This window comes from Lissotriton helveticus, chromosome 4_1 (genome assembly GCF_964261635.1).
Source record: "Lissotriton helveticus chromosome 4_1, aLisHel1.1, whole genome shotgun sequence".
Lineage (NCBI taxonomy): Eukaryota > Metazoa > Chordata > Amphibia > Caudata > Salamandridae > Lissotriton > Lissotriton helveticus.
This window is the reverse complement of record NC_136063.1, coordinates 861,530,367-861,544,198: the sequence shown is the minus strand read 5'-3', so window position 1 is coordinate 861,544,198 and position 13,832 is coordinate 861,530,367. Positions and strand designations below refer to the sequence as shown.

The following is a 13,832-nucleotide window of genomic DNA, read 5'->3' as shown; positions in this document are numbered from 1 at the left end:
TATGACGTATAAAAAAACCTAGGAGTATTTGGCAAAAGCCTAATCAGTTGTGGAAATAACGCATAAACAGTAATCCACAAGTACGTTTACAGTTGCACATTCCAATCTCAATATGATAGCTACAGTTATTAAGCATTTTGTTGTATTAATGCACCTGCTGTACAGATATGTGTGTGCACATGCGTGTAAGCATGCATGTGTGTGCAAGCGTTTGTGTGTGTGTGTGTGTGTGTGTGTGTAACTTACCCCTTTACTAGTTCTAGCCCTGGAAAAATAGGTGGCCACATTTAATGCACCTATATACCAGTGAGCTGAATTTAGCTAACAAGTTTCATTTTCTAAAACTAGTCAGAAACCTAAGGGGATTAATGCATTTGAGACTGAGTTAACTAGCTTATTTCAAGGTCCCAGTGCAATAACCCAGGGTTGATTTAGAAAGAACATCACAGGTTCCCACACGTGATGGAATGTTAGCAGAGGGTAATAGCTCTGCAACATAGTTCAACACACAACCTCCACCCACGAGTTCCAGTCTCATTAAAACACCTCAGTGGTGAACACTGCAGCACACATCTGCTGAAAAACGGTGGATCACAGTTTGCAATCCTATAAAAATCAACCCATTCTGTTGTGCATGCCTGCTGCTGAAATACAAGTAATGCACTTCAATAAGTAGATATGTGGCTGTTACTTAATAACTTGGGTACCATAAACGTAAGATTTTATTAATGTTTCTTACACAAAATAGCTTTCTGTTCAACTTTAATGGATTCTGATGCAGAATTCAGAAGCACAGGGCTTAAACCCCCTCCATTTGACCAAAATATAATATGGTGCTTTTCATCTCATTAATAAAGAAAAGAGGGTCATTGGGGTAAAAAGGAGAAATTAATTGTAATTCCATATAGAGTGCATTCTGCTGCATTAATTTTTTAGTACAAGCAAAATAGACAAACCTTTTCCATATATGTCTGTTTAATGCTTTCTCCCTAAACAAGAAGTGCTTGACAGAATACTGGAGAAATGGTGGGGATCTAAACACAATCCGTTGCTCCCCACAATAAAAACATAAAAATACAGAATTTTGTCTTTCCTTCCGTTTCTGCGGTATATACAGAGCTCCTCCTCCCCATCACAAAATAGATATTGTGAGTGTGCATGCATGTCCAGGCTGTATGTGCAAATAACGTGTTGGAAAATCATTAAAAAACCCATGAGAATGTCTTCTCCTGAAAGGACATTATATAAGCTGGAACTATCTTAATTCACCAAAGGTTTCCCTGCATGATCTCTTAATTAAGCAATTAGTACATTTTAAATTCATATAACAACTGTTGGAACTGCACTGGTAGAGCAAGAGATGAAATTCTGGGGTTATGCAAAATTAAACTTTCAAGGAAGAAGAAGTGCAAAGGTCACCATGTCTCCATTTCATGTATTTGTGAAATGTGCGTACCTCGTACAAGTTTGATAAATAGTTTTCTCACAATGTTCTTGTGAGAAGATTGTAGGTTCCCTTGTGTATATTGTGAGCCCATAGCCGGGCTGCAGCAGTGCATCTGTTCCACACTTCACAAGTAAACAATAGCCACATTCTTGCAATATTGCATTTCTGTTCAATGTGGAAAATTCATGTCGAAAGTAAAGTTAAATTGTCTATGGAATCCTTGTAAACCATCCTTTACAAGCACAATCAGCCTTTCAAAGGGATCTCAGACCTGTCTCGGCAGTGTCTGTGCGCAGTCTCTACTGCCATGTTGACCTGGTAAATGCACCCACTTGCCAGGCCCTAACCTTTCCTTTTATTATATGTGTCTCCCTAAAGGTAGGCCCAAGGTACCCCTGTGGCAGGGTACAGTGTATGTAATAGGTAGTACATGTATTGGTGTGTTAGACATGTCCTGATAGTAAAATACAGTGTATTTTATTTTGAACTATGGAAAGGCTACATGTCCCATAGAATAGAATGGGAGTTTATTTATAACATCTTATAAATATAACTTCCCATTGGGACAAGGTAGAAAGATGGAGTTTTGTATGTCTGAACTCAGAAAATAAAATTGCATCTTTTAGAAAAGATTATTTTAGTAAAGTGGGTATTTTATTGCTTAGCCATACTGTGTCTTCTGACCTTCTCTATCTGGAACCTCTATTTCAGCTGCCACACAGGGAAATTGCATCACTGACACCAGCGAGTGACGCTGTAACCTGCAACAAAGCAGTGGACACCGCTCGTGAAGTGCACAATGCGCCGCCCGACTTGCACCGCAGCCCTGACACCTGGGGATGCTACACCCTATTGACTCTTATGCAGTCACCAAGGCTATTGCCTAGACCAGAGCCAAGAGCAATGCTTGTGCCACTCACGATGCACCGCCCCGAATTGCACCCAAGCCCCGACCTCACCAATGCTGGTGCTTAACCATCGCAGAGCTGATACCTGACTTGGGTGACCTCCCGAGTCCATTGGCACTGCGTTGTTGTAAGGAACAGATGCTTCAATACCACTGTGACGTCGCCTGTCCAACAACAGTAAGCAACCAATGTCACTCTTCCCCTTCACTGCAGTTAGGAACCAAGGCCTCACCTCCCCTGGGGTCATAAGGAACCAATGCCGCCCAGCACAAATGAAGCATTCTTCCCTGACGCTGATCACCATCTTTGCTTTCATCATTTGCCAAGTTACTCCGCGCCCGACACCACGCACCACGCCTCCCGGCACTGTACTTTGGGATTTTCATCTGTCATGACATCGTAATAGCCCCAAGTGGAGCTATTTGTTGCTGCAAGTTTTATTTTTGTTAATAACCTATTTTTGCTGATATCTTGATATGTGTATGCTGGATTTTTGTTGTTGTGGTCTTGTTTGATAAAAATATTCTATTTTTCTAAACTGGTGCTGTGTCCATTTATATTCTTTTCACTGTGGTACTGTATACGTGCACACATGCTTCACACACTACCTATGAGATAAACCTGCCTGCTCATGCCTAGCTACCAAGGGGTTATCTAAGGGCATGCATCCAAAACCCTGATAGAGGCAATGGTCTCTACTTGGACAAAGGTGCAAACCATTGCCAACTAGAGACCCCCATTTCTAACAGCGAGAGAGTGAGAGATAACTGCGGTGACAAATTGACAAATGTGAGCTGTAAGGGTCTAGTATCACTGTAAGATAAAGGCTTGCTTTTTTGTCAGTTCCAAGTAGGCTTTAGGGTACTTATGAACACTGTGGGGAAAGGGATCATTTAGGAGTTATTTGCCCTAACCAGTCTCAATCTGCCCCTAAAATACACAAGTCATACACCACCTTCCGAGGCACCTGACTTCTCTGTCTCTAATCCAACCTATGTGTATGTCTGTCTTCTCATTGCCTGAGAGCCCTGACTCCGCATAGTGGTAAAAAAATGTAATATCTGCATTTAGATGGAGCTGTTGTCTATTGCACCCTTCTTTTTCAGTTTATAATTCAAAGCCTGTAGCAAAAGCATTAATTTAAATAGGCACATAACAGAAAAACAACCTTTGTTTGTTCTCCAAATCATCACTTTTGACAACTTGGATAAAAACGCAGGCAGCAAGCCTTTGCTGTGACTCGCATATTCCTTTAATATTATCTAGGTTTTCTGAGGTCACACTGCGACAAACTTCCTCTAAAAGATCCCTAGGCTGCATAAGATGAACCTACCTGGCTGGATATACTAACACATTTCAGGTGCTTAAGAAAATGTATATGACTGCTCGACCTAAATAGAAAAAGGTTTAGTAAAGGACCCTCAAACCTCCAACTGTTTTAATCATAATGTCTTTGCCACAACATTGGAAGTTCACTGAATGGCACACTTAAGAAATAGTCTGGAAATATGATGGGATATAATTGGAGCAGCGTAATTTAGGCTCCATCCTCCATCATGGCACTGTTAAACTTTTTTGTGGTCTGCTATGTATTTTGACCATCAGCAAGTCCACTGAGAGTGCTTCATGTTTTCTTTGACACATATTTCCCAGCAGTGCAACAGGCTCTGTTTGCAAGGAGGTGGGTCCAAACTGAACCAGTAACCACAGATGAGGGAGACTACTGCACTTTCCAGTAACATCATATGGAGACCACGGTCCGACTGTGAGACAAAATAAGTCAGGGCACCAAAATAAAAGTACCTCCTACTAATGAATCTGATAGCTAAAAAGTGGCCCACATCCACAAATAGGGTTGTTTTGAACTTTTGGAGACACTATAGGTGTTTTGTAACATATGCATGCATTTGTGTTTGCTACAAGCAATGTTTGTGGTAATATCAAGAAAATTGACAGTAAAAACATGCCCATCAGACCATAAAACAGACCCACGAACCTACAAAAAACCATCACACACACTATCTTATCAGACCAGCCCCTGCCTCATTTCCCTATAGGCCAGTCGAACCCTAATGGATACTGATATTCAGTCGAACTTAACTGGATAGTTCAGGAGCACACACACATTTTCCTGGGCCACTAGTGAGAAAAAAGTCTACAGCCCCCTGAAATAAGGTCAACACCTCATAAATGGGTTCATTCGCGTAACATCTTTTTGTGCTGTGTGATCGAGTCCATGTCTGTTGTTCATGGTAACTGGGTGTTGAATGTCTTTTAAGTACTTCAAGGTTCTTGCATACAGCACACAATGTTGGTCCCATGCCAGTTATCAGGTCCCTGGAGCAGCTCCTGGGGTGCACCATAGATACCTTGTTGCAATTTCAACTTTTTGGATGTTTTTATTTTATTTCATTTTGTGTGACCCCTGCCGAATATCTCGTGGAGAGCTTAACAGGAATTTTTATACAAAAAATAACATCACCAATACAGTGAAGATGTGAATTTATAAAACAAATACGTTCACATAACTGCACTCAGAGCCCCAAACCCTTGGCATACTACAAGTTAAATGAAGGATTCATTTAGCTTGTCTCTTTGTCAAGTTTAGCAAGAGGTCAGGTGAAAAAGAAGTGGAACTGTAATATAGGGTAATCACAGGGCAGCTGCTGGAAAACCTTGAGTTTGGCTTTTTGAACATAGTGGAATATCAAAACGCGGTGCCCTACAGCAGATAGCTCTGGAGCTTGGAACAGCTAGCACCAAGCCAGCACAATGCCACAAAAACAGGATGACTAGAAAACCTGTGCTATTGTGCTTAACATAACCTATGATCCAGAACGTCACCACCAAGGATAATATAGCAAACAAACACTCTCAGACACTTTAAACGCCTATGTCAAAGTGGAATACTCTGCTAGAATTGTTTCCATTGATTTAAGGCTGAAAAGGAATGATTACAAGTAGAATAAAGTGATGTCATAATACGGCAAAATTTCCATTTTTGACCAGCAAACTTTCCATTTTTGTGCCACAAAATTTGCAAATCTATGCTGCAATATCTTGAGGAGTCTGACTGATCTCTCAGGCCAGATACATTCTATATGCCATTACTCAGTTATAGAGGGTGCATTTGCTCCACCTACTTTTGACTAACCATAGTTAGATTCCTACCACTTCATCCTACTAACGGCCCACTGGTAGATTTACAAATAACGTTTGCTGACTGTTGTGACCTGAGAGAGAATTCACTAAAAGGAGCTGCTGTGGACTAACTTAAGCAGCTTGCTCCATATTTGAATGGCACACTCTGCTCCACCTTGTGTCTAGTACAGTTAAGACCATTTTAAAATCTCAACCTAATGAATAAAGTGTCACAATCATCAATGTAATGTTTGCCAAGTACGCCTCTATTGAAACAACCTACCTATGTACAAGAGGATATAATTGCAAAATGAAATGTCTGCAATGTCTATGTTCTGTGTAAGAAATGAATATTTCATTTTTTGATGCACTTAGATATTTGAGCAGGTATAACTACTTACCCACAGGCGACATTTCAGGAACGCCGGCCGTATAAGGTCCATCCTGAAACTTTGGCTCATTGTCGTTGATATCCTGAACTTTAACTTGAAACTCCGACTCAGGTTCAACCGGCTTATCAGTGTCCCGATCTAAAGCTTGTGCCCGCAATGTGTAGTAGGCCTGTTCCTCGCGATCAAGTCTCTTTGTGGCATGGATATCCCCTGTGTTTTCATCAATAACAAAGATGGAACTTGCTCCTTCTCCTGACAGCACGTACTTGATCCTACCTTCTTCACCATCTACGTCAGAGTGAAGCTGGTGAAAGATTAATATGAGAGGAAACTATCAACAAGGAGAATTGTGCACATGAAGATGTGTCAACGCATACATCTTAAGTCTTGTATCAAAAATTGCTATCTATTATTTTTATTTAACCATAATAACTTTAATGATTTTGTTGATAGGTAATCTCCAAGTAATATTGATAGAATCTGAAAGCAAGCACAGTTAATTATTTTATCTCAACAAATCTGTAGTTGACATTGGTGTATTAAGTCATTTAAGATCAATGGTTATTCTATAATAGCATTGTTAATCATAAATGGATTGACACATAAATATGCATTAGGGATAGAATAAAACAGTACCTGGTAGGTGACTTCATCAAAGCAGAGACTGCAATATTCATTGTCACATTTATTAAGTTGTTTCATTTTGTTTGTTGCACTTCAATTTCTAACATTTGTTTTGTTACTACTGATACAACACCCAAAATATAATTTATCTTGAGGAAATAATTCTGTAGATAAGCATGCGATATCCCTCTTGGCTAGACTGTCACGATAGTGTAATTGTTCCAAGGCAGATATTCTGATTTTAAAATGGCTGTGATGTACGAGGATTTGCAGAGTGTTGTTTGGTTCGACAAGCTTGCATTTTAAATTAAAATTATTAACAAGTAAGCACTTTCAGACAAACTCACTTAGTCATTCAAGGTCTGTACACTACTGCAACCCTAGAGACTTTTAGAGGTTTGGCCATGCAGCAACTATTAATTAATAAGACATAAACTGTATTGTGTCTAATATGTACATTTTTACTGTAGAACACATCGAAATAATTCTGAACCTACAGCTATAACAAATCTCCCAATGTTCACCTATTGACAAGGCAACTACAAATGCAGGGAATGGCTATTGCCATTTCGTTTGGATGTCATTAGATTTTTATTCAAATAAATGCACCATTAGATTCTACAGGTGCATAATGTAGCCAGCTAACTAGACTCGAATATCAGGAGTCTGGTTAATTATTTACTGTATTTACACATATTATCTCAGTGGAAGTGTGATGTTTTATCCACACATATGCTTTAGCCACACATATCAAGCTAAGCACTGGCTCTATCATCGAAACCTGCTTTTGCTTCTAGAAACTAGGGGACAGATGAACGAATATCTGGTCCCAAAATGCTAGCTGCAACTTGACCAGTAAAGATTTTAAGACCTGGCCTAAGTACTAATAAATCACTTCTTAAAAATCCAAATTGAAGTGTGTTGCATTAAAATAAGGTCATTTTTATACTAAATTCAGCCCATTTTCCTTAAAGAAAACAGGTTCTGCATTTAAAAAAGAAATGGACATTCTAAAAATGAGTTTTTGAAAGTTGGCAGTGGTCCTCGCGACTACTGCACTCTCTCAAACTAACCTTTTTTTTACATTCAAAAAGAGGAAGGGATCCGACATCAACCTCTTCCCCATTGTTACTGGGTTATACCCCAGCGCGGGTAATGATACATTGCAATAAAAACTGGTATTTGAAAGGGATTCCCTAAGCACGCCCCTTCCAAAGAACAATTGGTAATGCATCTCTTCACTCTTTTGTGATTTGATAACGTATTACCAAATTGAAAAGTTGTTTTAGGGCATGCCAAAAAGCCATTTAGTGGTAGCATTCCCTGTTATTTAGTGCATCACAAGGATGTTGATCAGTGTCCCACGAGCCTAAAGGGCAAAAGGACAGTGCCTGATGGGATGGTATGACAGACCAGTGTTTAGGCCATGTTTTTAGCAGTTTGTGGTCCAGTTTTATGGCCAAGTGGACCAGGTTTCACCACTGGTTTCCTTGATATTACCACAAGCATTACCTGCAGCAAGCATAAATGCATGCAGTCTCCTACACAGTGCAAAATACCAATACAGCTTGTCTTTACAAGCTCAAAACTGGCCTGATTTTTAGTTATCTGATTTGCTAGTGTGGGCCACTGTTATTTCGGTGCCAGGACAAATTATTTCTTCCACTTCGACCCTATTTATGACTGCTACATGCCTTTGTATACCAGTCCCTAGACTGCATAACTTTCTGAAAGCTCAACCAACTAGTTGCTGTTCAATTTCCTACAGGCACCCAATAGAGAATAGAGAGATACTTCCACAGGAAGAATAGTATTAGGATAGAAGAAAGAACAGCACAAACCCCAGATAAAAAGGTGAAGGTATTTTAGCTAAAAACCATTTCATTGCCCAAAAAAGCAGCCGCACAACACATGGAAACAATAGAAAGTCCTGGGGGTCTCAGAGTCCTTATGACCAGTCGAGGAGGAGGATCTTAGGCCCTGATGCATCAAGCTAAAATCCGCTCGCAAAGGGGCAGATTCTCAGAATCTGCCCCTTTGCGACCGGTATTTTTGCATTTGGGGTGCATCATCCCAAATGCAAAAATCGCAATTTAAGAAATCGCAAAATTGTGATTACTTAAATTGCTATTGCATTTAAGAAATCTCAAATTGAGATTCCTTAAATGCAAAGCATTAAAGTATAAGAAATTGCGATTTCGCTAATAGGGGGCACAAATTACCATGAAGTTCAACTTCATGGTAATTTGCAAAAACTTTGAAAAATGTACACACAGACATGCCCTTAGGGCATGTGTGTGTGCAAGATGTACCCATATGCATATTTCAGGGGTGCAACAGGGTGTCCTTTTGACACCCTGGCACCCTTGAAATTGCAATCTCAATTTGCGATTCTCTAATTGAGAATCGCAAATTGAGATTGTCTTCCCCATAGGAATGAATGGGGAGGTATTCCTTACTTGCGACTCGCAATTTGCGAATCGCAATTAAGGAATTTTAAGAAATCACTATTTCTTAAGCAACTTCTTCATTCATAGGATTTTGCTATTCCTTATCAGCGAATCCTTATTTTTCGCTAATAAGGGATCGCAAATGGATTCTTGATGCATCTAGGGGCTAGTCCGAAAAAGAAAAGATTCAAAATAATATAACGAACAGCTGATAACCTTGCAATCTGCTGGCACTTTGTATTATTTGTGTAGCAGGAATTGAGAGGTCCTGCCTTTAGGGAGGATATTCAAACATGTAAGTGACACTGTGATGAGGAGGACAGACACGGTGGTGATGAATCACTATCTAACAAAGTGCCAGCTACTCAAGACATCTTTGTATGTGGCTCAAGAGATATCAGTTACTTCGTTTTTTCAACTATGAAGACATTGACCATTTCTCTAAAGCACTGGTTTATGACAATTACAGCCATACTTTCCATCCTGTTAAAATAGGAGTAATTAGAATTCAGAATAATTAGAATTCAGAATCAAGTACCCTACAGCTGACATACAGCTAATGCGTTTTCAATATATACCAAGTAATCATAATGTTCGCATACAGAATATGAAGGCAAATGCTCTTGTTGATACTTTTCTGCCTAATACATGCAGTTCCTTGTTTCTTATTGATCTAGTCATGATATTTCATTTGAAAATCTTACAGGAGTCGGTACCAAGGAGGGAGAGTCACAAAAATATTTTGCAAGCTGTATCTTCATTACAGGCCTGAAAATTAAAACATGTCTAAACTAAGCAAGGCGGATGTATGACATTACAACGCATGCTTTTACCACGCATGCCTTTACAACGCAGTTTTTACAACGCATGCCTTTTCAACGCATAGCGCTTAGGGGTGCTGGATAGTGAATAGTTTAATTTACTATTCCAACTCCAGTCCCCGTGGATAGTAGGGAAGGTGTTGGATAGTAAATTAAATCTATTCCCTATCCTAGAGCGCCCCCCAGCGCTATGCGTTGTAATGACATGCGTTGTAATAGTTGCGTCGTAAAGGCACTGCGTGGTAAAAGTTGCGTTGTAAAGGATGTTTCCCAAGCAAGGCCTACCTGCAATGTCGTCATGTGTGCATGACTTGTGCTGTGCACAAGCATTTACCCAAATCATTTTTTGTACAGGATTGTTGTACGCTGAATACCTTCTTTCACCTCTTTGGTAGAATTGTAAAAAAAAAAAAAAAAAAGCACTTCAAAGATACCGTTTTAAGAGTCCATATTCTATGGTGCACTCCCAAGCACATATGCAGATAAATGGGCAAATGTCTCCTAAATTCAAAGGTCTCTTTGGCTTTAAAACAAGTGGATGCTGGGAGGCAAGGCAAATGCCTTGGCTGTATGCTTGAGGCCATGGAATGAAGGGAAAGTGAGAGCCATAGGTCTCATGGTTACAACCAAGACTTTTTGGAACTACCTCCACCGCATTTAATATGGGGCAGTGGAATGGCACTTCGGGGTGAGCCTCTATTGGAGCGGGACCATGGCTGATTTGAATGTGGCCAGTCTCTCTTCAGAGCGGCATGGTGTGCACAAAACGATGGCCTGGAACATTGTCCTGAATCTTTGCCAGTGATCGTGATTAATTCAAGTATTCCACCCTTCACGTTTATGTTTTCTTCAAAATGATAGTGGCGGCATCAAAGCTGCCGTTGCTCAGCATCAGAGTCAGGATGCTTGTTTCTGGTCCGGGGAAGACCTGGCTTTGCAGTTTGGGCTGGACGGTTCCCACGAGGAACAGGGTCAAGACTGATTTGCATATGGCTAGGTCGGAACTGGGGTGGCGAAGTGAGCTTAAGAACGATGATGGATTTAACCCAGGTCTGCGAATGGGGGTGAGTGTCTGAAAGGTTTCAGCGATCCGTCAATCATCTCCTTGTGTGTGTCAGCATCAGCCCTAGGCAGTGCAGCAGCAACCACGTTAGAAAAAACCTTTGGACCCTAGGACTTTTACCTTGAAAAATTAAGCAGGGGTCCAAAAACTCCCTTCCGTGAGGACAATATACTGTTTATGAAACATTGATTCGCAAAAAAATTAATAAAAAAATACAAAAGGGTCACATCGTTCTGTGCAGTTGTTAATAGTTCAGCTTTTATTTAACACAAATGTTTGTAATTATAAAGTTCCTTGATTTTGTGTGAACACTGAACACATGAACGAATATGCAACTAAAATATCTCTTGAATGATTTTAACAACGTACATATATTTTTGCATAATTTCACTATCTATGCTCAGGCTTGTTTAAAAATGCATGTTAGCATAAACAGCAAAAATAATAGAGGCTGCTTAAGCCCCTGCTTGCCTGCTCTCTGCGTTATACATCCATTGTTCCCTTGTCGGAACAGATTTGCTGACTTTAAAGTTTGTTTCTTAGTGCCTTTTTTGCCTCCATATCACTGGCCTCGAATACAGAACAGACTGCTGATGGAATCCTGATGATTAAGGTCAGCCTCGTGCCATTATAATGCCATTCCTTGATCAAATCTAACTTCCGTTGGCCTCTGGACACGGATGGCCTTTCCTTTCCTTGAGGCTAGGATTCTCTCTCTGTCTCTTTACAGACTTGAATTATAGACCACATATTCGCTTTTGTGCCCAGATTAGCATACACTACTGCTTCAGAGATAATTGTTTTTGTCGTACAAACCTTCTTGCAAGGGACATTTACAGAGAGAATTGTATTTCTGGATGGTACCGAGTTAATGTCACATTCATTTACTGGAATTTCTTTCTGCTTGCAAAAGTTCTAATGATCCCAAATATCTTCTTTTCGAGCACATCACAGACGAGGAAAGTGCTGAAGCCATAATATGATGGGAGAAGGCTATAAAATGCGGGGATGTAAAACAGTTGAAGTAATTACTGTGACTAATTATCCCTCCAGAAGATGGTAAAGTGCTGGACTGCAATAGGCTGCAAGATCGGATCACCTTAATGAGGGGTGATTTATTATATCGAAAATATGCAATAGGCTGACCTGCTCTAACCTTTGCCTCGCAGGAAAACAGTTGCAGTTAAAGACTTTTAAACGAAATTTATGAAACTCATAAAATAATTAAAAGCGTGATTACCTTTATGAAGATTGTCGGCGCTGTTGCTCTATGTTTTCCGTAAATGAAACCTTGGCTGTCAGGGTGACACCGAGGACAATCCTCGTTTCCCAGTTAATTATTATATCATCAAGTTTGTCCAAACGTGTTTCTGTCAGTCGCTTCAAAGCGCGTTGCTTATTTATCTCAAATATATAGGCATAGTGCCCTCATTATGAATGTGTCGGAATTTTCGAACCCATGAGCAAACCCTTTTTTGCAAAGGGGTCAGAATTCGGAGTTGTACGGTATTCACCACAGCCAGTAATTACCGGGTGCGATAAAGCCCTGACTGTTCATAACATTTTATCATGGCTAACATGCTGGTGTTAAAACTGGGTTACGTGTGCTGTGTTTACCATAACATACAGACTTTGGTACAGTAAGCACCAAAATCTGCATATTATTCGCCCAAAAGAATACGCAATAATTATTGCATCCGATAAATACCGAACACCTCGGTCTGGAGTTTTTGTCAGATGTGATCATTATTGCATCTGACTGTGGCCACTTGTAATCAGGTCTACAGTGGGTTTGGATTTTCCGGTTAAGTGCACAGTTAGGGTGACCAACTGGCATTGGTGCAAATTCAGGACGGTGAGTGTAAAAATTCAGGACAAAGGGTCAAAATTCAGGACACAAATTCAGGACAGGAGGTCAAAATTCAGGACAAAACTTCAGGACAATAGGTAAGTTTTACAGACACAACAGAGGTCGCGCAATAGTATATAACTAAGCCCAGCCATTTCCAAACATATTCAACCATTTGCAAACCTATCCATCATGTATCCTTCCATCTATCATGTAACTCATCCATCCCTTCATCCACCCCTTCATCCATCCTTTCACTAATCCATCCATTCACTCATCCATCCATTATCCATCCATCCACCCTTTCACCCTATACATCTGTACACTTATCCTTCCACTCCTCATCCCATCCATCCATTCACTCATCCATACAGCCATTTACCCTTTCACCAATCCAGCCATCCTTTCACTTACTAATCCTTCCACCCATCCACTCTTTTAGTCAGCCATCCATCCTCCCGTTCTCTCTCCATCGACCCTTTCACTTAGCCATCCTTCCTTCCATCCATCCATCCACCCACCCACCCATCTACTCATCCACTCATGAATCCCTCCATTGACCCTATCACTCATCCATCTATCATTTTACTCCTTCACACATCTATTCATCCTTTTGTCCATCTACCCTCCCTTTCACTCACTCATCCATCCTTACATCCACCCTTTCACTCATATGTACATTCATTCACCCTTGCACTTATCAATCCATCAATCCATCCATCATTTCACTCATCCACCCACCCACCATCCACCCAACCATCCACCCACCCACCATCCACCCACCCATCCATCCTTTCACCCACCCACCCACCCACCATCCAATCCACTCATCCATCCTTTCACCCACCCACCATCCACCCACTCATCATCCATCCTTTCACCCACTCTCCATCCATCCATCCTTTCACCCACCCACTGTCCATCCATCCACCCACCCAATCATCCATCCATCCATCCTTCCCCTCATCATCCATCCATCCTTCTACCCACCCACTCATCATCCATCCATCCTTTCACCCACCCACTCTCCATCCATCAATCCTTTCACCCTTCCCCTCATCCTCCATCCTTTCACCCACCCCCTCATCATCCATCCATCCATCCCCTCATCCATCCATCCTCCCCCTCCATCCATCC

At 40.8% G+C, this 13,832-nt stretch overlaps 1 protein-coding gene across 1 annotated transcript in view; it reads right to left on the bottom strand.

Moving 5' to 3' along the window:
• The window catches only part of LOC144828901 (cadherin-7), a 290,016-nt gene that overhangs the window by 201,722 nt on the left and 74,462 nt on the right, over window positions 1-13,832 (bottom strand). Inside the window, exon 3 of the mRNA XM_078687508.1 lies at window positions 5,898-6,192. Coding sequence (XP_078543634.1) covers window positions 5,898-6,192 — 295 coding nt within the window. The remainder of the gene's footprint in view (window positions 1-5,897; window positions 6,193-13,832) is intronic.